Raw genomic sequence first — 25,679 nt, forward strand, 5'->3', positions numbered from 1 at the left:
GACAGCTTGGAGCCTGGAGCCTGTGTCTCCCTCTCCCTCTCTCTCTCTCTCTCTCTGCCCCTCCCGCACTTGTGCTCTCTCTCTCTCTCTCTCTCTTTCAAAAATAAATAAACATTAAAAAAAATTAAAAGGTGCAGCCTGTTAAATTCTGATGTCCTGTATTCAGGCCACCTCCCTGCTGCGTCCCGGTCACACACTCCCTCACCCTGATCGGCGCTTGTCACACAGGGAGCCCAGAGGCTGGGGGGCGCTTGGCCCACCGGAGGAAGGGGTTTGACCGGCTTGCTGTTAGGAGCTCGGCCGAGCTGGGACAGGGAACGCAGCGGCAGGTACCAGAGTAGCCAGTTACAGCCACCGGCCGCAGGGAAAGGGTAGAGCCTTAACCACTAATGGCTGGAAGAAGCCGGACGCGTTGCACCTGCAGACAGCGTCTTTTCCATTCCCCCCATAGGGTGGAATGGAGGGTGCGTGGATCCTCTCACCGTCGAGGAGGCCAGAACAAAAAAAAAGGCTCTGGCCATTTTCCCCGAGCCTGGGGTTGGGGGAGGGCGAGGGCTCAGAGTGGAAAGAATGGGGTGTTGAGTCAGAGCGGGGGGAGGGAAACATGTCTTCCGGGTGTGCCCCTTTGAAGAGGGCCTCTCCCAGAGGCCTCTGATGCAGATATGTGAAAGATCGCGGCCTGCCAGGCACCCTGAGTCCTTGACCGCAGCTGCCCCAGAGGCCCCCTCAGAGAAGACACAGTGTATACCCCGAGTCTGGTGTGCAATAGCGGCTTTCCCCACAGGCCTGCCAGGGAAGCCTTCCTAACTGCCCACGGCTCGTCGACCAGGAGCCCGGGTCCTCACCACGGGCGTCCTGCCCTCTCTCTCGGCCCCGCTCCCCCCGCTCTCTCTCTCTCAAATAAACAAACTAAAATCTCACACTTTGTTGCGGGTTTTTTGCCCCAGTTTTTCACAACGTCGCACAAAAATGTTATTCGTCGTAGCTACTGAGTGTTTGGGTGCTCCTTAAAATTTTGCGCCCGGGGACGTGCCTCGCTCACTGTGCCTTTGCCCCAACGCTGCTGTGCTCAGGGTTGTTCGTCCGTTTAGCCCACGTACTGTCGCCAAGACCCTCCTCTGTGCCCCGGGGGCACCTGCCGGGCGACGGGGAGAGAAATGCGGGCCACACATAGGATTGTAAGGGGTGGGGGGGGCGGGGAAAGACCACCCTGCGCACTGAGGACTGCGGGACAGGATGGGGAGGTGCGAAACAGGTCACCAGGGGAATCAAAACAATACGGGCTAACCCTCGGGGGTTGTCTGCAGCACCTCATTTGGTTATCTCCACAGCCCTTGAGTGTTTGTAGATGCTCACGGGGGGGAGTAACGGGGTTGCTGGGGGGGGCGGTCCCGAGACCCGGCAAGGTCACACGCCAGTAACTCGCATAAAGTTACACTCTGAGCAGGAGTACAGGTGGGAGCCGGCCCAGCTCCGTCTGGCTCTGGGCTGTCCCCTGCCCTGGTTATCGCAGCCACCGCCCCCCCGCCTCCCCCGGGGGGCGGCACGAAGCCACTGGTCGCTGAGCTGACCGAGGACGCGCGGGTGTGTCCAGGGGGGGGGCGCTGCTGGCACAGGGAACAGCATTGACAAAGTCAGCGAGGCCCAGAGGAAACAAAAAATCGGTATCTCGGTGTCCACAGTTCTAAGAAGCTGGGCAATGTTGTGAGGAGTCACTTGTGCAGACACAGGCCTGGCCGGTGTCGCTTCCTCTTTCTGCTTCTGTTTCCTAACGACGACGTCAGCATAAATAGGAAGCGTGACAGGCTCCCTGTCGCCTGGACACTCCAGCAGAAGGCTTTGCCGTCCCACCAAGAAGAGGTACGGGCTGGCTTTCAGGGGCGGGCTGGGGAGCGGTGGGGGAGGCCCAGGCTGTGGACGGAGAACGGGGAGAGGCGGGGGGTGTGGGGTGGGCGGGCGCGCTCGGGGACTCGGGGGGGGGGGGGGGGGGGGGGGGGGGTCAGGGCTTGGTCTCTTGGGAAGATTGGCCAGGCTCCTCGGGCAGCCGGGGGGTGAGCAGACAGCCAGCGGTGCCTGCTTCCTTGAGCGTTGTGCGAACAGGGCGAGGGCCTCCCGTTCGGGATCCAGCCGTCCTGGCAGGGAGGACTCCCGGGGAGGCGGCGGTCACACACCCACCTGCGTGGCGTCCCTCTTGGCTTTGCCGCTAAAGTGTCGCCGAGGTGTTAGTGGCAGTGAACCGGTTTCTGCCTCCTTGTCTCTGGAGCGGGAAGAACACATCAATAGTCCCTGGCATCCTGGTTTCATATATATTTTTTTAATGTTTATTTATTTTTGAGAGAGAGTGAGTGAGCAGGGGAGGGGCCGAGAGAGAGGGAGACCCAGAATCCGAAGCAGGCTCCAGGCTCCGGGCTGTCGGCCCAGAGCCCGACGCGGGGCTCGAACCCGCCAACCGCGAGATCGTGACCTGAGCCGAAGCCGGACGCTTAGCCAACGGAGCCACCCAGGCGCCCCTCTGCCGTCCTGGTTTAGAAAAGGAGAGCTGGAGAGTGAGGGCGTGTGTGCGTTTCCATGGGTGTCCGTGGGGATGCAGGGGTGCAGAGAGACTGGGAGGCGAGGGGGGAACCTGGAACTTTGTCATGCTCCGGCCCAGAGCTTGGCGTGGCTTTGGAAGCTCCCTTTGGAAGATGAGAAAGGGCTCGGTCTCTCTCGAAGAATGTGTTTTCCCCCCTCGAAGAATGTGGTTTTACTCTCAACACCCCACCCTGAGCCTCCGTTGCTCAGTTGGGTTCAGGCACAGGTGTGGGTGTTCCGCACCCAAGTCTGTGAGCTGGTGGGGGATGGGGGGGTTGCGTCTAAGGGGGTATCTACCTCAGGATGTGTGCAGGTGCGTGCACTTGCCCTGTGGATGGGAGCGCGAGGGCTTCCAAGGTCCCCACCGGGGTGGCAGCCTGTGCGGCCCCGCCAGACGGGTCCCGGCGACAAGTTGCAAATGTACAGTTTTGAGTCTTAGGGATCCTGCTGCAATTTTGTATCACCGGGTCCTGATTTTCTCTACCTCTCGCCTTTCGTGCTTCCTAATAGTTTTATAACGAGTGAAACCTTTCCCGTTAGCTCTCGGCCCCTCCTTTTTTTCATTTGCCAGTTTCACTCATGTCGTGTGATACGCACCAAATACTACAGAATAGTCCCTCACTTGTTTAATAAGCGTGTTTCATACTAAGCGAATACGTGGCTATCTGCTTTATCAGCCGTTAGAATGATCCGGAATTGTGTAGCGTAAGAGACAAAGCGCCAGCTATCCCTATCTCCCGGCCTCACATCCTACTCTATACCATATGTGTCCTTCCAAATCATTTTCTAAGTGTGATGCAAGTATATAGCTTTCCTTTGTACATAAACAGGAGTATAAGCAGACATATTGCTCAGGGCGCCCACGTGGCTCAGTCGGTGAAGCGTTCCACTTTGGCTCAGGTCGTGATCTCGCAGTCTGTGGGTTCGAGCGTCGGGCTCCGTGCTGACAGCTCGGAGCCTGGAGCCTGCTTCGGATTCTGGGTCTCCCTCTCTCTCTGCCCCTCCCCTCTCGTGCTCTGTCTCTCTCAAAAATAAACATTTAAAAATTAAATATATACATATACATATATATATACACATATTGTTCTATGACTTATATTTTCACCTAATATTACATTTGGGACATTCCACAATAACACATATCGATTTAAGTCATTTATTAGCCCTACAAAATAAGGCAGCATGTATTAGTAGGGGCCACACCACAAGTTACCCAATCCCATACTGATAGACATTTCGTTGTTTTTTGTTGGGGTTTTTCTTCCCCCCATTTTTTCCACACCCGTGGAGGTGGCCCAGATGCCTAGAAGAATTACTGAGCAGGAGATTGTGCATCCAAAAATGTAATAAATATTGTCAGATCATCCTCAAAGCAGCTGAATTAACATACACCCCCACAGGGGTGTATAAAAGGCTCATTTCTCTTTAGGAAAATGATCAGTCTTTAGACTGTATCCGGGGCGCCTGGGTGGCTCAGTCGGTTGAGCACCAACTTCAGCTCAGGTCATGAACTCACGGTTTGTGAGTTGGATCCCCGCATCGGGCTCTGTACTGATGGCTCAGAGCCTGGAGCCATGGTCATGGTCTGTCTCTCTCTGTCTCAAAAATAAATTTAAAAAAAAAAAACATTAAAAAAAATTTAGAAACTGTGTCCAATGGATGGAGGAAAATTATCTGATTCTTGCTTGGAGTTTTCCTTTCCCTGATTATGGGTGAAGTTACTCCTCTTCCATATGTTCATTGGCCACCTGGGGTCCTTTTATGATACATATAGGAATGTTTTGTCCATATCCCGGGTTTTTTGTCTTTTACATATTTACTGTAGGAGTAGCTCATTTATTAAGCACACTAACAATTTATTTGCATAACGTTTAAATTATGTTTCCAGATCATCACTTGTCCTTTTTCTTTACCATGTGGAAGATACTTTCATACAAAAGCATGTTAATTGCCTTCCAAGTTCAATTTGGGTTTGGTGTCTTGTTAACCCCTGAGGTTAAGGAAGTACCTGTAATGCTTTTTATCATTTTAGTTTTGACTTTTAGAACTTTAATCCACCCAGAATTTGGAGGGGTAGGCAATTTGTAAAGTAATTATCTAGCTTTAAAAAATTATCAGCTAATTGTCTCAACATCATAATTATGAGCATGTGGCCCATCCTTTCCTCTGTGATTAGAAATGCCGCGATTTCTTCCCAAATTCCTATTTGGTTGTTTTCCTTATTGTTTTCTAGTCCATCTGTCTGCGATCATACTCCTCGTCATTTTTCTGGCTAATAGAACCCGTCTCTCACGTTCGGCTTGTTATAATCTAGAGCTGGTTTGTCAAGCCTGTTAAAACCCCTTTTGGAGTTTTGACTGAGATTGCGTTGAATTTAGAGATTATTTGGGGGAGATGGCAGTAGTGGGTGGCCTTCCCCTGCTTGTGCCCTTGACGGGGACGACACGCACATTCTCCTTCGATGCTGACGTCACTACAGACTGGTAGTAGATGCCCAGAAACACCAGCGTTCCCTTCAACGCCTCATTTGTCGAGGTTCACCTGTCAGTGTGTTTAATTGGGAATGGCTTTTGTGTTACTGAATATTAAGAAGCCTCTGTCAAGATAAGCTGATCCTTCTTTCCCCCTTTAATCTGTTGGTCTGTTTCTTTTAATCATGAAGAGATTGCTTCATGGCTCTTTGTCTGTTTCTGGAATAATCCCCAGGTGGCCATGATACATTCTTCTTCTAGAAGTCTTTGTCAGATTGCCCTATGACATTCTTTTCGTCTGGAATGAATTTATGGTTTGCTTTGTTTGTTTGTTTGTTTTTTCATTTCCAGTTTTTATTCCTACCAGTAAATTTCTTCATGAGTTTGGGAATTTTGGTGTGCATGTTTGTTTCGAGTAAAAAGGTGTTTGGTTTTTCTCTTCTCTTTTTTCCCCTCTTCCTCCTTCTCCCTTCCCTCTCCCTGTCAGCCTTTTGCTCCTGTGCTTACCCCTCACTCTTAGTGGCTTTTAACCCTTACCTTTTTAACACATGTACATAATGTGTATTTTCCATCAACATTTGGGCGTAATTAACACACTTCTGTGCCTCCAAAACAAGACACGAACCCTAACAAGCTTTCAGTTCTCCTCCGCTTTCTGCCCCTCACCTCACAGCCAGCTCCCACCTTCCAACCATCTGCATTGTTATGACATAATTAACTCACTTTCACTTTATAAGTAACAATTCTTCTCTACTTAGTATAAGTCTTATTTGGTTTCTTTTCTCACCACTGATTCCCGTATTATATGCTATCTTCCTTGAACTCTTTTTTTTCCCCCTGAAATATATCCCAGAGCCAATTGTGTTTCTTAGAAAAGATCTGAAAATTTTCTTTGTCTTTACTCCATTTCCAAATGTTGCGTTTTTCTGTCCATGAGCATCAAAGGAAGCTTGACTTTTAACGATTCTAGGTTTAAACATATTTTCCCTCAGTGTTCTCAAGACATCGCTATCTACTTAGAGTTCAAGGTCACTTGTAAGAAAATCTGGCCAACCTGACCCTTGTTCCACTGAAAATAATGTTTGTTTCCTACTGGAACCTTTTGGGAGTATTCTTTTATTCTTGGATGACCGAGAATTTACCAGCACGTGACTGAGTATGGCACTGTTAAAAATTAAGTTTGTCCTTCCCTTTAGCGGACCGTTGTCTCCTTTAAGCCCTGTGAAGTTTTCTTCTATTTCCATTTGTATCTTTTTGGTCGTATGGAAAATCTTTAAACAACAGTGGCTTAACAATATGGAGGTTTATCTTTGTCCTCACATAAAAGATGTCCGGAGGCAGGCGCTCCCAGGCCAGTGTGGTTGCTCCAGAGTGACAAGAAGGACCCAGGCTTCCCTCTTTCTGTTGTGTATGGTTCCATCCTCAAGGTAACCTCACGGTCCAAAATGGCTTCTGGAGCTCCAGCCATCACTTCCAAGTTGTGGGCTGGAAGAAGGAAGAAATGGGCCCCTCCTCCCCTGGCCAACTCCCTTTAAGAAGCCTTTTTTTGGAAGGCACACCCGATGCTTCCGCTCACTTCTCCTTGGACAACTTAGTGACATGACCACACCTAGCAACAGAAGAGTGTAGGAAATAAAATCTTTTATTCTGTGTAGCTCCAAAGCCCCGCTGAAGCCTGAGCTTCTGTGACCAAGGGAACAGGGGGCAGTGCACACACCGTCTGCCACTTGCTTTGCAACCTTAATACGATTTAACGTCTTACATTGAAATTTTTAATGACCCCCATATTTGGGTGTGGTGTGGGACAGCGATTTAGGTGGACACGTTTTACAGTGTTATTCATTGTCTCTTAGCCCTTGTTTTTTTTTAATTATTATTATCTATCCCTTCACGTTGATTCACGACTCCTCCTTCCTCACGTAGGACGTTCTTGGGCAGGATAGAATTGCCTGCAGGACGTCCATTGACGTGTTGTGTATGTGTGCAACACGCTTACTTATCAGATCTTTACAATAAATTTTACTACTGGGGAGAGCCTCCTTATTGCTAAACAATCTCAGTAACTGTCCTCAGAGCGATTTTTTTTTTTCCTGAGGTCCTACAAAAAGCCATGTTGGTAAATTTTGTTTGGAATTGTGTTAAACCTATAACTTATCTTAGGAGGAATCGCTCTCTTAGCACACGTAGTATTCTACGTGTGGTGAGACCCAAATAAAAGCTCTGGAAGTTTAGGCTAGTCCCAGGTAGGCAAACACATAGACTCAAGCCCTTACTGCAGGGCATGGCCTCCAGCTACAGAAGCTGAAATGGATGAATACGTCCCCCCCTCCGCCCCCCCCCCCCCCCCCCCCCCCCGCACAAGCTCCAAGCAAGCCTGCTTGTCTTTCTGGAGCCTTTATCCGACTAACCTGTCTATGAACATCACCGCATTGGGTTCTTCTCGCGTGAGATACGTGTATCTGTGCCCACATTACCGACGCAGAGAACAAGGTTCAGGGAGCACTGGTGGGTCAGCACAGGCCGCTGGCGGGGGGAGAAGCAGAGCCTGGGCTGAAGGTCAGGTCTGCTGAGCCCAGAGCCGTGCTTTTCCCAGTAAGATAGTTGCTGCTTCGTGTGTGTGCACATGTGCCTCTTGAGTGAAATTTCAGACAATCTTAGGGGGAGAAAAGGAACCACTGTCCCCTGTTCTGCTCTCCTGGGTACTTCCCAGGGCCAGACAGAATGAAAAGAGGAAATCCCCGGCCTTCTGCAGAGAAAAGGGAACAGGCATTCTGAGGGTGGTGTGGGAGGGTTGACAGTAAACGGAGTGTGTGTGCGCACAGTGTAAGTGAGCGTGTGCTGTGATCACGCCCAGGGGAGGACACTGTGGCCCCCACACCCTGCCACCCCTCTAAAGCGGATCGGGTCAGAGGCCGGCAGGGAGCTCAGAACAAGTCAGATACCAGGCCTCCCTGTGAGGTTTTTCCATCGCCAGGGGACTGCATAGGAGCTTCTGATGCACGACCGAGGGGTGGGGGCGGGGGTGGGAAAAATCTCACTTCTTCAGAAGCCACTAAATGTATCTCCCTCAAAGTCACGCCCCAGGCACTGAGGCTAAGGGGAAAGGACTGTCCTGGGTGCCAGGCTGAGGTGGCAGGGGGCGCCAGAGGCCGTGCGTCACTCCCGGCTTCACCCTGCAACGCGGGTCAAGTCCAGGGAGTGCAGGACGGAAGGGGGTCACTCACTCTCAGCTGATCTCTCTTCCGCAGGCAGAGTCCCTTCGCAGGCGAGAGGGCTCACAGGAGCCGGGGACATGGGTCTGGCCTGGCCTCCAGCTGAGCAAGCATACACGACTCCGGGTCACTGAGGACCCCAGCCCCTGCCCAGACCCGGGCCCACCTGAGCCGGCCACCCGTTCGTCCAGAGCTGACCCAGAGATGGTGCTGACCCGGGGGCTCCTCCCTGTTGCCTTGCTGGCTCTGTTCTGGGGGCCCGGCGTGGCGGGGGCCCAAGGTGAGCTCCGTTGCTGCCTCCCCTTCCCTGTGACCCTCCTCACAGCTGGCCCTTGAGCAAGGCCACGCCCACATGTGCCCAGAAAGCCCCAGACCCCTCCCGCCCTCCCTCATTCTCCCCCTCCCTATCCTCTCTGGAGCCCCGCGCCCCCTCCTGGATTCTCCCTCTTCTCCAGCCTCCTGAACGGCCATCTCTGCTCGTGTGGCTTCTCTGCCCACCTTCTCAGTGTGGCATCCCAGGCGTCTCCCCTCTGGGCCGGTCGTTCCAGCCTTAATTCCGACCCCCCAGATACTCTGTGCCTCGGGTGGCTTTGACCAGTCCCCTCCTCGGTGCCTTTCTTCCTGGGGCCCCTCAGACTGGCGGTCTCTCCCTGCTTCGGCCCCAGCACCCTCCTCCTGCTCGGAAGCCCCTGCTGGGATGTTCCTCTGGCTCTTAAGGCACACGAACCCCCGCTCCCCAAGGGCTCCCAGAGAGCATGGCTTCTCTGATAACCCCGAGAACCACATTCTCTCTTCCCACCATCAGGCCCTGCAGCTGACCAAGAGACCAGGACAGGGAGGTCCCAGAGGGCTCTGCCATGCTGCCACTCTTCCCAGGCTGTCCCAAAAGGGGTCCAGGGCCGGGCCCATGCCCGATGCAAGCATCCCTCCTGGGGTGGGAGAGAGACCCTGCGCCAGGAGCAAGGGCACAGCAGGGGCTCAGGAAATGTGCTGTGACCCTACGAGAATATTGTGTTTCTAAATTTGTTTTTTACATTTATTTTTGAGAGACAGAGCCTGAGCAGGGGAGGGGCCGAGAGAGAGGGAGACCCAGAATCCGAAACTGGCTCCAGGCTCCGGGCTGTTGACCCAGAGCCCGACGCGGGTCTCGGACCCGCAGACCGCGAGATCATGACCTGAGCTGAAGTTGGACGCTTCACCGACTGAGCCACCCAGGCGCCCCTAGAATGTTGTGTTTCTACCCAGGCAGCGGGGCCCATGGCTAGGACCCTCACACCCGCAGAACCCCCGTCCTCCCCGCGCTGCCCAGGGTCCCTAGGGAGCTCTGTCTAGCAGCCAGGGGCCCCTACAGGACTCCGGGAAACCCTTCCCTAGCTCTCAGCACTCCAGAGGGGATGGGGGGGTGACAAGGGACATCCAGATGTGACCCCCTTTCTGCCTCTCCCCGGGCAGAGACCATCCCACTGCAGACCCTACAGTGTTATAATGACTACCACAGCCACATCACCTGCAGGTGGGCAGACACTCAGGATGCCCAGAAGTTCATCAACCTGACTCTCTTCCGGAGGCTGAATGAGTAAGTGCCACCAGGGCTCAGGGGTCAGAGGGCCCACAGGGAGGCTGCTGAGTGGGGCTGTGCCCCGGTGGGGGCTGGCCAGAGGGCAGGGACAGGGAGGCCCCTGCCCAGGAGCTCCTGCCCCATTAGGCGGCCAGCCAGGTCCGGGTGCTGATGGCCGGCGTCGGGGTTTGGAGGGGGGGAAGAGTCTCCTACGTGAACATCGCTGTGGACGACAGAGGTGGTGATACTCGTCCTCCATCACGGTTTAACAGAGTCACCCTGCAAAGGTCAGTTTTAGATTATCTTCGCTGCGAGGTGGGCAGGGCAGGCGTGTGATGCCCAGTTCACAGGTGAGCCAACCGAGGCCGCGGTGGCATGGTCCACGGGGCAGCTGTGGGGCCAAATGGGAGCCGGGGCCCTGCGGCCTCCGGAGTGTGGGTTTTCTCCGTTGCCCTCGCATGGTCTCCGGGGGGACGTGCCGTTTGGGAAGGTTCTGCACCACGTTCTGGGGGCTGGTGATGGTCTGACCCACCATTCTGGGGATGATTAAATGGCCATCACCCAGACGCCAGCAAGGGCTGAAGCCCTGGGGTGCCTCCTGACCCCCACCTCCTCCGGTGGAGCCCACCCTCTGCTTCCCCTTGGAGGCCACCCTCCCCCAAAGAGTTGGCTAGACCCGCAGCGTCCAAGGTCTTTCCGGTTATTCCGAACCTGGAATGACTGGCCCCACCGGGCCACCCAGACCGCTCGGGCCCGAGGCAACCAAGCCCTCCCTGCTGTTAAACCCAATGCTCGGTCTCAGCCTCCTCCCTCCTTGACCGTGGGCGGCACCTGACACACACCGGCCCCACGGACCGTGGTGAAAGCACCTGCCTCTCCTGGTCGCCACAACCCCCCCTCTCCTGTGTCTCCCCAGCTCGCCTTCTCTGTCTCCCTGTTCGCTCCCTTGTTTCATCTCTAACTTAAAGGGTGAGATGCCCTGGGGTTCCTCCTTGGATCTCCGCTCTTTCATACCTGACCCAGTGGCAGAGACCCAGCCCCAGGCTGCATGCTGGTGACTCTCACATGCTCTCCAGCCCCGCGCCCCCCCTCCCCCAGCTCCAGGCCTGCAGGTGCACTTGCCCCCCCCCCACGTGGCCTGTAGACGAAGGTGTCTTCCACCCCCAGCGATTTAAACCAAATTCCGCTCACCCCACCCCCCACCTCCCGCTTCACTGAATGGGAGCTCCCAGAGGCTCCTGCTGACCAGCTGGGAGATTCGTTGTTGTCTTCCCTCCTTTAGCACCTTCCCTTCCCCATTGGCGCCTCTAATCCGTCAGCAAATGCTGCAGACTCGATCTTCGAACAGGACGCGAATCTGGCCGAGGCTAACACCACCACCCTGGTGCGAACTACGGCCCGTCACTTGGCTATTTCAGGAGCCTCCTATCTGGTCTCTCAGCTTCCGAGACTGCCGCCCCCATCCATCCCTATCTATCCACGGCCCAGCGGCCAGAGGAGGCCTTTGGGTCACGACATGTCACCCCTCTGCTCATAACTCAATTATCTCCACGCTCAGTGACATCCGAATTCCTCGGTTTCCTTTTAAGCGCCGTGTCACCTTGCTCTACTGGTCTCCCTCACCTCCCATCCTCACAGATGCCACTCCATGAACTCTGGGTGACCGCCTAATCCTACAACACTCCAGGGGCGCCTGGGTGGCTCGGTCGGTTAAGCTTGCGACTTCGGCTCAGGTCACGATCTCACGGTTTGTGGGTTCGAGCCCCGCATCGGGCTCTGTGCTGACAGCTCGGAGCCTGGAGCCTGCTTCCGATTCTGTGTCTCCTCTTCTCTCTGCCCCTCCCCCACTTGTGCTGTCTCTGTCTCTCAAAAATAAATAAAAATGTAAAAAAAATTTTTTTTTAATCATACAACACTCCAAGCCCGTGCCCGCCCCAGGGCCTTTGCACCAGCTGTTCCCTTTACCTGAACTCACCTTTTCCCCCAGAATTTGCGTGGCTCCCTCCCTGACTTCCTTCAAGTCTCTGCCCAAAAGTCGCCTTTGCCATGAGGCCTTCCCTGTCTCCCCTGTTTCAGATTGCACCCCCCACCCCACCCCTTCTGGCTTCCGTATCTCCCTGCTGTATCTGTCCGTGTAAAGTTTGCTCCATCTGACATGTGACGTATTTTATCCGGTTCTTCCATGCGTGTCCCCCTCCACCAGGACGGCAGCACCCTGGCCCCGGACAGAGCCTCTCACATGGTGACCGCTCAGGACCTTTGTTGAACGCGTGATGCTTCTTCACTCTGGGCTCACCATGTTCTCTGCTGGCAGGAACCCTCCAGTGCCAGTGTCCTGTGATCTCAGTAATGACACGGGCTTGTCATTGGACCACCCCTGTGCCGGCTGCGTGCCCAGAAGATGTGTCATTCCCTACAAGATTTTTGTCCTCGCCGACAAAGACTACTTCTCATTCCGACCAGACAGGCCTCTGGGCGCCCAGCTCACCGTGACTCTGGACCAGAATGGTAAGTTCTGGGGTTCCCGGATGGCAGTGGTCCCGGGAGGACAGTGGACCCCGGGGGTGGCGAGACGGCAGAAGGGCCAGGAAGCGAGAGTCTTCAAGGGGGGGAGGGGGTGGCTCTGGTCTCTTGAGAGAGGAGGGTGTGGCCTCCCGACAACCGAGGCATTGGAGCAGGTCCAAGGGGCAGAGCCCCCGGCCGGTGGCACCTCCCTGGGCCCTGACTGCTCCAGCACCTGCCAAGATACTGCCTTCCAGCAGTGAAGGCTGCCCTTCTAGGAGAACCAGCCTCCCTATTCGGGTAGAAACTTCTTAACTTGAGAACACCCACCACCGATATAGCCTCATCCAACGTCTGCAACGACCCATTTGATAGATGAGGCAGTTAAAGCCCAGAGAGGCCACACGACTTTTCCAAAGCGCCAGCCCTGAGCAGTCAAGCCAGTGATGGATCAGCTCTGCCCAGGGCTTCCTGCCCTGGAGATGGAGGTCATCACCTCCCTGCCCTCCCTGAGTGGCTTCCAGCGAGCGCGGCCCGCGTGTCCGCAGCGGCCCCAAAAAGCCAATGGTCCTGGGTGGGTGTCGATGACCTAGCTAGGCTTTGTTCGACTGTGTGTTACCCAGAAACGTAACCAACGCTTCAGCCTCATTAATTCAATTTTTATCTGTGCTCACAATGAACCTACACGAGACATGTTCGAGGGGATCACCTTTTAAAGTTGAAATTGATGCAGTAAGAACCCTACGGATGGCTGGCTTTTAGGAAACACTGCCCAATATTACGTAACCATTACGACGACGTGTGGTGTCGCACACCCCTGTTTTCTTTTTCACCCCATGTCACTGATGTTGAAACCGAGGCTCGGAGAACAGGAACTTGCCCAAGGCCCCTCAGATACACGTGTGTGACTTTAGCATCCGGGGTTCCGAACGCTGGGCAGGCCCCACTGTAGGTACAAGCGTCACACGGAGAGGGGACTCCCGCCTTCGCTTCCTGCCTGTTCTCCTCACGGCAGCACAAAGCCGTTGCCCGGAGGAGGGGATTGGTTAGGCCATGGCCGATTCATTTGCAACAGTGTCTCTAAACGCGTTTGATGCATGAGAAAGGGCCCCATCCCGGTGGGGCTCAGAGCATGCAGGTTGAGAGGCCAGGAAATACCGGAGGTTGAACCAGAAGTGGGTGCCGTGTGCCACATGCTGAGGGGCAGTGGGCAAGGAGCCTGGGGGCCGGGGGGTCAGGACAGGCTTCCCCGGGGCGGGGGGGGGAAAGAGCTTGGCAGGGAGAGCTGAAGGGTGGGTAAGAGGACAGAGCAGGAAGAACATTCCTAGAGGAAACAGCGTGTGCCAAGGCTGGGAGACTGGGGAGGGCAAGGCGGGTTGGGGCAACCGCGAGAAACTGTAGCCCAGAAGCATCACCATCAAAAGGGCCGGACAGCGTGAGGAAGACGGAGAGGGGCAGGTGCAGGCAGGGGCCTGACCTGAGGACGCTGCTGGGCCCTGCAAAGGGGCTTGGGGGCCAACGTCTAGGTGATGGAGAGCCATCGAAGGCGCACGACTTGATCGGATGTGAGGACGCCCGAGGTGGGTGACGCACAGGGTAGACGGCAGGGGGCAGGAGGGGGCAGGAGGCTGGGGCCCGGGATGCAACCTGAGGCGCTCGTCCCACGGAGAAATGACGAGCATTCTACTGGAACGCGGCCAGGGCATGGGAGCGGGCGGCAGGGGGGCATACAAATCATACTTAGGACACACGTGCCCTTCACTCGTTCATCTGCTCCCTCACTGAGCACCCACATCCACCAGCACAGCAGTGAACAAGCCGGTCAGTGTCCCCGCCCCTGTGACGCATATGGCCTGGTCACAGGGAAGGTGATATGCTGGACACGGGGACAACTTAGAAACGGGGAGGGGAGTGTGACGTTTGTCTCCTAGAGCCTGTGTTCAGCAGGGAGCTCAGCTCCAGCCCCAAGCCATTTTGGCAATGGATCAGGGAAGCTTCTGGTGCTGAGGAGGGACAGGTGTGTGCGTTGGAGCCACTCTGAGGCTCCCACGAGTGGACATCTGGGGTATTTTCCTTCCTCGGTCCGTTTCTCCATCCGTGAAATGAGCTAGTGGTCTACGATCTCTCAGGTTGGAGGACCAGGTTTGCGCTCAGGCTCCCAGTCGTTTCAGTTGGGAGCAGCTTCTAGAGCTCTGTGCTGAAAGGGATTCCCACTCCCCGGGGGGCTCAGGGGCTAGGAGTGCAGTGATTGATTAGTGATGTCTGCTGTGGCTGCGGAGAGGGGGCGCCCTGTATCTGCCACTCGGGGCTTAAGATTTTCTAGAGGCTCCAGCTCGGACATGCTCTCACATGCCACGTCCCGGTCGGACTCATTGGATTGTGTTTCAAGGTCATCCCTCAGCATTCAGACACAGAAGCTTCAGGAAGGCGGGAGCCGTGCCATTCGTTAATGACCATGCTCGCCCAACAGACACACGTTTGCTGTTGGTTGACGGAATGCCTTCTTGAAAAGTCTGTGAAGGTTGCCTACATGTATTTATTCGTGGATTCATTCATCCTTCATTCACTTTGTCCCCCAAATTCACTGAACCGCTAATCGCAGGCCATGGGGGTAGGGAAGGGTGTGGAGGGCCGAAACCGGCCACCCATAAGCTCCTGACTCCTTGGAAAGGCAGAAAAGGAGACACATAAATGCCCCAGGGCTCTAAGGCCCATACAATGGGCTGTGGTGAGACAGGAAGAGGGGCAAGGGATTCTGCCCAAGGGGACGGGGGCATCCAAGAAAGTTCTAGAAAAGGAGACATTTATGCTGGGCTCTGAGAGGAGCAGGATCCTGGGCAGGTGGAAAGAGGAGGAGGATGGACAGCATCGTGGGGAGTAACGTGAGCCACAGCGCCCTCTGCTGGGAAGGGGCCGAACAGGCTGCGAGGTGGGCAGAAGGGACCGGAGGCTCCATTCGGAGGAACTTCACTGGCAGCACCTTTCACGGAGCTTGTGTGATATACGCCCAGAAATCTGTGCGGCTTTCATTCATGTTCACAGTGAACCCCCACAGTTTGGCAGGTGAAGGGCCTGAGGCCCACAGAGGAAAGGGGTCTTGTCCAAAGCTGCTCAGCGGGTAGGACGGCACTCAGCCTGGGGCCCCAGTCTGCCCACACAAAACCTGCCGCCCTATAGTTATCCAGCCCCTTCTGAGCCCTTGACCTCCCCTTCCTCCAGTGCAGGCCCCTGCACCCAAGGACCTCCAGATCACCGCTGTCGGGGACCGTTTCCTGCTGACCTGGAGGGTGGCCCCTCCGGGTTCCCAGAGCCACTGGCTGTCAAACCTGGAGTACGAGGTGGTCTACAAGAGGCTTCAGGACTCCTGGGAGGTAGGGGCCATGGCCGGCTCTGCCCCAGCCGAGGGACCTGGCCCAGCTGGCACCTGTTCCATTAACCCCTCCCTCCCCGCAGGATGCCCCTACCCTCTACTGCAACTCCTCCCAGGCTGTCCTGGGGCCAGAGCACCTCCTTCCCAGCAGCACCTATGTGGCCCGAGTGCGTGCCCGCCTGGCCCCCAGCTCAGGGCTCTCGGGGCGGCCCAGCCAGTGGAGCCCGGAGTTTCTCTGGCACTCCCAGACAGGTAACAAAGCCAAAATTGGGGCAATGCCCTTCTGAGGGGAGGGCGGCTCATTCAGCTTCCGGACAGAAAAGAGTCCAGGGGCCCGTTCTGCGGGATTCCACAGATCTTCTGTAGCCTGTGTTCAGGATCGATACCGAGGGTGGACTCCATCCCTCCTGTGGCTCTCCAGACACAGGGGCTGCGTCCCACCCACGGCTGGGCCCCCCAGCCTCTTCTGCGCAGTTTCTGCGCCCACGTTACAGGGATAAGCATCACGGGTGGTGGCCGTGGCATTCCGAGCAGCTGTGTTTCCGTGAGCGCTATGCTGGGTGTGGACACGTCAACATCATCGTGTTGCGTCCCCCCCCCCCCAACCCACCAACACTGAAACCAGACGCTCTCCCCAGGGCGCACAAGGGGGTAAGAGGGTTCGCAGAATTCACTCTCTGACCTGCGGACACACCGCGGGCAGGTTCAGGCTAATGCTAAGCCCTAGTTTTTCTGGTTCCAAAGCCCCACAATCTCTCTGAGATGAGGCTCACGTAACTTGAGAGCGAAGGAAGGAATGGAGGAGGGGAGGATAAAAGGAAGTGTCTCCCTTCCCAGGGGACAAGGCCCAGCCCCAGAACCTCCAGTGCTTGTTCGATGGGGTCGCCGTGCTCAGCTGCTCCTGGGAAGTGTGGTCCGAGGTGGCCAGCTCAGTCTCCTTCACCCTCTTCTACAAGCCCAGCGCCAGTGCAAGGTGAGCGTCCTCTCCCCCCCCCCCGCCCTTCCCTCCCCTCGTCACCACCTGTGTCCTTCAGACCTCCCCCTGACCCTGAAATGCCCCAGTGGAAGCCATGGCTCATCCCGAGGTTGCCTCCCTCCCGTGGCCCCTGCCTCCCTCGCCCTCACCTGCACCGTGATCCTCAGGGAGGAGGAGTGCTCCCCGGTGCTGAAGGAACAGCTCCCCGGCCTCTTGGTCCAGCACCGATGCCAGATTCCCGTGCCTGACCCCAGGAACCACAGCCAGTACGCCATCTCTGTTCGGGTGAAGGAGGAGGAGAAGTTTATAAAGAGCTCAGACCACAGTGAGTTCGCCCCCAGCCTTGCGCGCAGGCCCCCTTGCCACAGTCCTGTCTCGTCGCGTAACCCACGCAAACTCAGGACTCCCTGTGGCCCAGTCTTCACGTTGGTCACTGTCCACCAAACGTGGCCCAGCGAGCCAAGTGAACAAAAGTCATTCTAACCTTGACGTTCTCAAGAAGCAAGGACACCGCGATGACAAGGGCAAATAACATGAAGGAAGATTCCACTGATAGTTCCCAGGAGCACATCTCTAAAGCCTGTTTTCTCCGATTTCTTGAGCTCTGCATTCCTGTCCAACCCCGCAGCTCCTCTGAAGCCCCTTCTGCCAACTGTACCCCCCTAGGCTCTCCCTTTCGTCCCCTGATTGGGTTTTTTGCTCTCCGATTTCCAAAGTCCTCTGCGCACTGATATTTTCAGGCTTCAAAATAGTTGAGCTGTGAGTTACTTCTTCAATCGGGAGGCTAGAACATGCGCAAATAAATGGTAGCTTCTTGCGGGTCAATATCCCCGACTCCTCTTATGCAGCAAGAATCCCATGCAAAGGAACCTCCTGCGTTGCTTCCTGAGGACCCAGGCTCTTCCATCCAGACTTCAGTGTGGGGGGGAGGCCACAGCCAATCGGTCTTGCTCACCCAGGTTGGAATCCACCACTCACTCCGGGGATGCCGGGTTGCCACCTTTTCCTCTACCACTCGTTAGCTGCCTGGCCTTGGCAAGTTACTTAATCGTTCTGGGGCTCAGTTTCCCCGTCTGTGAAATGTGACGAGTTAATAGTACCTACCATGTTGGGTTGCTGTTAGAATCGAGTGAGAGATTCACGCAGACTGAGCATGTATGACGATACCTGCGACATAGTTAATTCTGTAGACTAGGACGAATTAATAGTGTTTCTATTTTTACGTAAATGCTGGGCGTAGCCCGTGCTTTGGCTCACCTCCCTACAAAACGAGCCTATCTCAGCATCTCCCAAGAGGAGGGCCGCTCGGATCAAAGTGGATAGTGTGGCAAAGTGAGGTGCAAGGACCCCGAGAAGGGGTGGACCGGGAGAGAGAGCGCCTGTGACAAGCATGGGATGAAAAGAACGTTCCATGGGAGGAATGCTAGGAACAGCGTTCCCTAAAGGTTTCCCTCCCTCCAGTCCAGATGGCTCCCCCGACCCTCAATGTGACCAAGAGCAGAGACGGCTACGCCCTGTCCTGGACAACAGAGGAGATGCTTTACAAACACATAGGTCACACCTTCCAGATCCAGTACAAGAAAGACGCAGACTCATGGAAGGTGAGGGCCTATGCCCGGGAAGGGGCCTGGATTGGGGTAGGGGGATGGGAGAAAACACGCAGGGGGGTGCCGACCTGCCAGGGGCCTGGCTCCCAGCAGGTGACCGGTCAGAGGAAGCCGCTGAGACTTCGCGGTCACGGCCCTGTGTGGTCAATTGGTCTTGTCCTATCACTTGGCGGAGGTGCTAAAGTTCACAGGGGTGATGTGACATGGCCCAGATTGACGATGGGACCCTGACTTGCCAAGGGGATGTAGACGTCGGGACTCGGAGGGCTGAGAGGCAGCTGGGTGAAGGGTTTTCAAAAGTCAGGAGGGGATTCTTCTTCAGAGAAATCTCTAGAACGCAGATGTGCAGCTGCTGAGAGCGGAGCTGCTCTGATAAAGCAGGCAGGGCCCCGGCCCAGGGTTCGGTCTCTGGCCCCCACCCCCAGACGGCCCCCGGGCTGTGTGTGCAGCACTCGGGCTCCCCGCAGCCCCAGTCGGCAACCTCAGAGCCCGCCCCAGACCTTCAGGTCCGGAAGCGGGGAAACGGAAGCCAGGAGGGGCGCCGTCAGCGGTGGAGCTGGGAGTGGGGCCCCGGCTCGCAAACCCCGTCTTGGGGTCCAGTGATGCTGCCCTGCGTTCCTGGGCAGGCCATAACCGGGGTCCAGGCCGTCCCCGAGGAGCTCGGGGGTGGGCGGGGCGGTTTAGAATGAGGGTGGTACACGCTGTGTCCTCAGGATTTCTGGGCCTCAGTGTTGTCCTATGTCGCAGAGGTGCGGCCCCCCGTCCCGTCCAGAGTGCTCTGCCTCTGTGCGCCCTGGGGCAGGGCCCCCCATGGGGGGCAGGGAGGACTCAGATCTGGGGATGCGGCTGCAGCCAGGGCCTGACGGGACAGAAAAGCTGGGGCGCTGAGGTGGGAGGGGCTTGCGGCTGTGCCCCCCGCCCCCCCTCCCCCCCGCACCAGGCAAATAGCCTCAGCCTCAGCAGACCTGCTCACTTGCCTGTGCCCACAGGAGAGCAAGACGGAGACCCTCCAGAACTCCCACGTCATGTCACTGCCACAGCTGGAGCCCTTCACCAGGTACCAGGCGAGAGTGAGGGTCAGGCCCACCCCCAGCGGCTACAACGGGGTCTGGAGCCAGTGGAGTGAGGAGACCTTCTGGGACACGGAGTGGGGTAGGTGTCCCAGCCCCCCCCCCTTCCGGGTACAGCCCAGCTGGGCAGAGGACAAGCGTGATGTGAACACAAGGGTGTGACCCCACTCCACCCGAGTGTCCTTTCCTCCACGTGTCACTAGTCACTGCAAAGCGACACCTGTGTGGCAGGTGAGGTCCTGAGAGCAGAGAAGAGGGGTCCTCCCTCAGACTGGAGCTTAGCCCTCTATTGATATGGCCCACGGTTTGTTCCATTAGCCTTGGTGACAGCCATCACCTAGTGACCACTCAGCATGCGTTTCCGGTTACCATGGTAGCAAACATCAGGAGCGATGGGCTGGGGCCTGGGATTGGAAGGGTTCGGTCTGATTTCTTAATCTCCCCCATTGCTGCTTCCAATGTCTCTCACCGTTGGCCATAGTGGCCACCAGAAGACAAGTACCAGACTAGGTCCAGGACGTGGTGGCAGAGAGAGGACCGAGGAGGTATTAGCAGCAGGGACCCCAGCCCCAGCCAGCCTTGCAGGGGGGGAGTCGCAGGGAGAGGGCCACAATCAAGCGGAAAGGAGGACTGGACACCACGCCTAAGGGAAGAGACCAAGAAAGTCCTGGAGGGGCCCAGCCTGTGAAGGGCTCAAGGCTGCCGGGCAGGCAGGAAGTTGGGGCTCCCGATGGGCCTTTGTACCTGCTGGTTCCTATACTAGCATGGCCTTCCCCATCTCCGCCTCTCCAAGCCTCCCTGTGCCTCGATGCTCAAGCTTATATGCTGCCTCCTACAGCAAGTCCCCTGTGATTGCCATGGGCTGGAGTCATGGCCCTGCCCCCCACCCCCATAATTCCTTCTGCTACTGGAAAGAATCTAACCCTCTGTGTCCTTCCCAGCACTTGAACATGGGGGTGGGGGAGGTCAGACCACTGCCCTCTTCTTCGCCTATGTCTGGCCTCCCCGCCCCGCCACCCTGCACGCCAAGCCAGTGAGTTTCTGGAGTGCCGCGCCTGCACAGAGCGGGGTCTGGGGGCACTGACCTGGCCTCAGCTCCTCCCCACCTCCTGAGCCTCCAGCTCTGTCCCTCCCCAGATGCTAATGTTCCTTTTTCCTTCCCGGAAGTCCTGCCCACGTGGGTCCTGGCTCTCATCCTGGTGTTCACCACGCTGGCCTTGCTCCCTGTCCTGCGCTTCTGTGGCATCTATGGGTACAGGTAAGGGGACTCTATGATGGGTGGGGGGGGGGTACTCAGGAACCCAGGGGGTGCCAGGGACCCCACAACTGGCTCCCTCTAGTCCCCGCTCCCTGGGAAGCCTTGGCCACCTCCCACCTTCTCCCTGGGCCTCAGTTTCCTCTTTGCACGTGAGCATGGGGCCTCTGGCTCACGGTCACCTCCCTGGTGTCTCTCTAGGCTGAACCGGAAGTGGGAGGAGAAAATCCCAAACCCCAGCAAGAGCCACCTGTTCCAGGTAGGAGCGGACCGCGAAGGCGGCCAGGCTGGTAGGGGCGCCTCACTCTTGCAGCCACGTCCCCGTCCCTATGTCTTCCCCGCCTTCCCGTGGCTTTGAGTGTGAAGCAGAGGTGGCCCGGGAAGGTGCCAGAAAGCTCTAAGAGGCAGGCCAGCCCCGGCAGGTTCAGCTCTGCAATCCTCTGGGCACCTGCAGGCTCCCAGGGCTGGCCCAGGGCGCAGGGCTCCCTCGGAGCCGGAGCCGGAGGCGGGAGTCGGGGTGGCCTCGGGGAGGGGCTCAGTCCCGCGGGGGCAGGTGGGCTCACAAGAGGCAGAATGGCTTCCCTGGGGATGGGACAGCAGAGCTGAGCTTTGAAGGAGCCAGGGTGGGGCCAGGTGGGAAAGGCCACCGCAGACAGAAGGCCTGTGGAAGATGGGCACGGGACCCCTCTCATAAAAGGAGCCGAGGGGGGGCAGGCAGCGAGGCTGGCAGCATCCCAGATGCTGAGATGGACGCAAGGCAGGCGGTGGCACATGGGTCACAGGAGCCCTTTGGTCCAGCAGGGCCAGCTTGCCCGGTGGCGGGGGGGGGGGGGTCCTCATGGCTACTGTGGGGGAAAGTAGGGTGTGAGTGTGGAGGCAGTGACACCCCAGATTAGTGAACTTGCAAGAAGAGGGTCCCCATCCTCAGATGCTCGAGGGCCCATGGGAAGTCCCAGCCCCTCTCTGGGCTTCTCCTCCCTGGTGTCAGGGGGCCCTGGCGGGTCCTGACCTTGCTGAGACTCCTTCCGTGTCTGGGGGGCTCACTGTATCCCCTGTCATGCCCTGGCCTCCTCGCCCCACCCCCACCCCCCACCTTCAGCTTCTCGGGCTCCCACACAGCCACGGCACAAGGGTCCTTTCTCTTTCCAGAACGGGAGTGCCGGGCTCGGGCTCCCAGGCAGCATGGCGGTACTCACCATCAGGAGCCCCTTGCACAAGGGGCCGAGAGGCAGCTACTTCCCTGAGCTGGAGGGGTGAGTGTCTGGGCACGGGGTCCCTAGGATGTGGGAGGGTGGCCCCATCGTGCACACTGGAGGCTCAGAGGAGGTGGCCTCTGGCCTGTGGCTCAGTATAGAGAGATCCGTGGGGGTTGGTGGCTCTAAAGCAAAAGGCATACCCGTCAGACATCCGGAAGACCTTCCTGGTTCCCAGGTTAGGGAGGGCCATACCATGGACTTGACCAGACACGGAAGACCGGAGCAATGACCTCTCCCTGCCCTACTGGCCAGGCAGACCCCACACTGGGGTGCTGATGGCACGGTGGGTGATGAAGGGACGAGGGCATGACCGAGCCCTGGTCCCCGAAGCTGGGTGGATATCAAGGAACCTGGGGTGAGGGGACCACACCTGGCAGGGGAAGAGCTTGAACAAGAACATGGAGGCTGGCGGGCGAGACTCACGAGGGCCACCCGATGTCCTCTCCGGGCCCACTCCCTGACCTTGCCCTGCTCTGTGCTCTCCCTGAGCTCCGGGTGGGGCCAGACCTCCCCCTGACCCCGGCCCCTAGCCCCAGCATGAGCTGAAGTGGCTGCCCAGGGGACCCCAACGTCCCTGTGCCCATTCTCCCCGCAGGGTGTTTCCCGCAGACTGTAGGCACAGCGAAGTGTCACCTCTCACCACAGAGGACCCGAAAGATGTGCACAAATCACCGTGTGAGCCTGACACAGCTTCAGCCACTTCGGACCCGTGCACGGAGCAGCCCCCCAGCCCCCATCCAGGCCCGTCGGCCCCCGCGGGCAGGCCCGAGAGCCGGGTCTCCGGCTTCGACTTCAACGGCCCCTACCTGGGCCTACCCCGCAGCCACTCCCTGCCTGACGTGATGGGCCCCCCGGAGCCCCCACAGAGGGGCGTGAGCCAGAAGCCACAGCCTCCGGGGTCCCTGGAGTACCTGTGTCTGCCCGCGGGAGGACAGGTGCAGCTGGTTCCACTGGCCCAGGTGATGGCACAGGGCCGGGCCAAGGTTTTGGAGAGGAACCCCGGCCCGGAGGCTGAAGGGAACCCCTCACTGGAGTCAGGGGCAGGCCTTGCCTCCTCTGTATACAGGCTGATGGTGAGCGGTCAGGGCCCAAAGGACAGGGCCCTCACAGCTCTGCCCACTGGCTCTGGGGACCCTGGGGACGGCGTCACGGCCTCTGGCTACGTCACCACCACAGACCTGGCACTTCCCTGGCCCCCGGGGCTGCCGTCTGCCTCCAAGGTCCAGCCCCTGAACCTGCCCTCAGACCAGAACCATGGCCTCAGTCTTGGACCGGCCCGTAGGCTCTGTAGCGTCCCAGCCCCCACGAAGCCAGAAATCGAGGGCTATGTGGACATCCCTCTGACCCCAGGCCAGTCCCCCAAGTCCCCTCTGGGCAGTCCTGCCCCTCCTGCAGCCAGCAGCCCCATCCTGAGCCCAGGGGAGGCAGCCCCCAGCCCCCCACACCCCGAGGGGCTCCTGGTCCTGCAGCAAGTGGGCGACTACTGCTTCCTGCCTGGCCTGGGACCTGGCCCTCTTTCACCCGCTTCCCCAGGACCGTGTCCTGAGATCGGGGACCACGACCACATGTTCCAGGCCAAGAAGGCCATGCGCCCCGCCATTCCCCAGGTGCCAGCCGTCAGGCATTTCAAAGCCCTAAAACAGCAGGACTACTTGTCGCTGCCCCCCTGGGATGTCAGCAGGCCGGGGGAGGTGTGCTGAGCCACCCCAGATCCCGGGGGGGGGGGTGGTCCACCTGTCCTCCCGCCACCTCCCGGCCCCTCCCACAGTCCCTTCCGCAAAGCCCAGGAGAAGCTTCCGTGCTGGAACAGATGATCCGGAAGTTAGTCGACCTCCTCCCTTCTCACTTGACCTTCGGCCAAGGAATTCTGCCCCCACTGCTTCCCGATCTCTCTCACAGACACACACACACACACACACACACACACACACACACACACATTTTTCTGTCCTGTTAACTTAATCTTAAACTCCAGACTGTTAGCGCTCTCTCTATACTCATTCCGTTTGCCCAATTTTTTTTTCTTACCAGATTTCCTTGCTTTTGCCACTGTCTTCTTTCTCTTTCCACTGACTTATCATTCAAGTGAGCTTGAGGTCCGAGCTAAGCCCATCCTGAGAGGACACGTCTTGGTCAGAGCCTGTTCTGACGTTGACATGTCCGGTTGTGTTATGGACTTGTGTCTGCAGCCTGGCCCTGGTAGGTGCGAATGCGTTTCCTTCATGGGGAGGGAAGAGACCCCCCACCCCGTGAGGGTCGTGGGGGAGGGGTGAGGTGGGGAAGAGCAGTGTAGGACCGGCCTGCTTATGGCTGGCACTGCAGCCCCAGGCACTGTGGCAAAATACCAGTGTTGACGACGGTCACACCAAGCCATGGGGCAAGAAAAGAGTTGTTCTGAGCCCGTGGGAGCCCCTGCTGGGCCCACCTCTATGACTGGGGAGGTCGGGACTGCAGGCCCCTGCCTCGGATAGAGGCCACCCGCCCAAGTGAGGAATGTCCCAGCTGCCTGCTGGCCACAGCGGTCTCCCTTCTACACCCGGGCTGGTGGGGCCTGCAGAAATTCAGAAGCAGAGGGGAGTCCTGAACCCACATACACTCTAGAAATGTTGGGAAAAAACTGTTCAACAAAGGAAAAAAAGGAAAATGATCAAAGCCTTGTACACTTTGGGGCTTATAGTCAACATGGCCCTCCTGCCCTCCCTCCAGAAAGACCTTACAGCCCCCACCCCCGCTGGCCATGGACGAGGGGCTTTTGATCTATGTCTGGGCCTCCATGGAGGATTATGGCTTCTTAAAAATCTGTGCCTTTCTGATATGCAAAAACAAAAAAAGGCATTAAATCATTTAAATTTGCATTATTTGATAGCTATCAGGTTGCACATGGTTTCGTATTTCTTGGGCACTCCTATTTTGTTTTACGGGGCTAAGCCCACTAAGGACTTTGCTCTGTTGGGTATTCATCCTTTTCTGATTAAGTTTTTAAAACTGTTTACATGCGATCTTTCACGGACGGTGCACATTTTTTTCCCCCTAGTTTGTAGTGTGTCTTTTCATTTCGTATGTGAGGCCCGTAGACGTACACGATGTCGACTTTTCTGCATTTCGGGTTAGAGTCACCGGCTCCACTTTTGATGTCAAATTTACAAAAGCCTTCGCCACTTCGAAATCACGTTTGTCCTAATTTATATTTTCACCAGTACTTTCTGAGTTTCAAGCTTTTCGCGTCAAATCGTAATGACTTTGGAGTGGATGCGTGCGAAGGGGAGAACTGCCTGTATGTTTGCACCAAACGAGTGGCCTGGGTGTTTTTCCATCGTTTGCTGAAACACCCATTCTTCGCCCATCCGACCGAAATGCTACTTTTATGATCTAGAAAGTGCCTGAGATACTTGGAATGTTCTAGCTTCATAATGTTTTTTAAACAAGCGGCCAACCCGATGTCCTTGTAACCTTTGTTCCCAAATCCCTGTTCATCACAAAAGTGTTTGTGGTCAGGGGGAAAGGAATTCTAAACAGCGTATATAATTCACCAATGGTGAAATTAACAACAAGACTTCAGGATATTCTAACGCGGAATCCTGTGCAACAGATGAATACGGCAGTCAGGCCTACGTGGGTTAGAAAGAAGTCCAAGATGTGAATTTCGAGATGCGCAGATACTGTTAGCTGAAAAAAAAAATTGCAATAAAATGTGTTCGCTGTAAACCAAAACCCTTCGCTCGTGCGTATGTGTTGGAATTGTCAGGGGAGGGGTGCGGTTTGAAACCACAGTTGCATTAACGAGGGTAAATTCTGTGAAACAGAAGGGCCGTGGGTCTTTGAGACACCACG

At 56.8% G+C, this 25,679-nt stretch overlaps 1 protein-coding gene across 1 annotated transcript; it reads left to right on the top strand.

Annotated features, from left to right (window-relative positions):
- Nucleotides 1-1,762: 1,762 nt before the first annotated feature.
- CSF2RB (colony stimulating factor 2 receptor subunit beta) lies at nt 1,763-25,559 on the top strand. The gene is made up of 14 exons (XM_042947704.1): nt 1,763-1,860; nt 8,291-8,534; nt 9,707-9,830; nt 12,127-12,320; nt 15,534-15,685; nt 15,768-15,936; nt 16,522-16,657; nt 16,828-16,985; nt 18,122-18,261; nt 19,257-19,419; nt 20,505-20,595; nt 20,794-20,851; nt 21,742-21,845; nt 22,444-25,559. Exons 2-14 carry the CDS (start codon nt 8,459-8,461, stop codon nt 23,546-23,548), a joined length of 2,670 nt encoding a protein of 889 aa, XP_042803638.1. The 5' UTR covers nt 1,763-1,860; nt 8,291-8,458; the 3' UTR covers nt 23,549-25,559.
- Nucleotides 25,560-25,679: the final 120 nt, after the last annotated feature.

Source organism: Panthera leo, chromosome B4 (genome assembly GCF_018350215.1).
Source record: "Panthera leo isolate Ple1 chromosome B4, P.leo_Ple1_pat1.1, whole genome shotgun sequence".
In the NCBI taxonomy this organism is placed as follows: Eukaryota; Metazoa; Chordata; class Mammalia; order Carnivora; family Felidae; genus Panthera; species Panthera leo.

Bases quoted from the DNA above. Each gene is read 5' to 3' on its own strand.
- CSF2RB (XM_042947704.1), top strand. From the start codon at position 8,459: ATGGTGCTGACCCGGGGGCTCCTCCCTGTTGCCTTGCTGGCTCTGTTC. The intron at 15,686-15,767 runs GTAGGGGCCATG...CCCTCCCCGCAG, and splicing joins GGCTTCAGGACTCCTGGGAG to GATGCCCCTACCCTCTACTG. The intron at 18,262-19,256 runs GTGAGGGCCTAT...CTGTGCCCACAG, and splicing joins AAGACGCAGACTCATGGAAG to GAGAGCAAGACGGAGACCCT.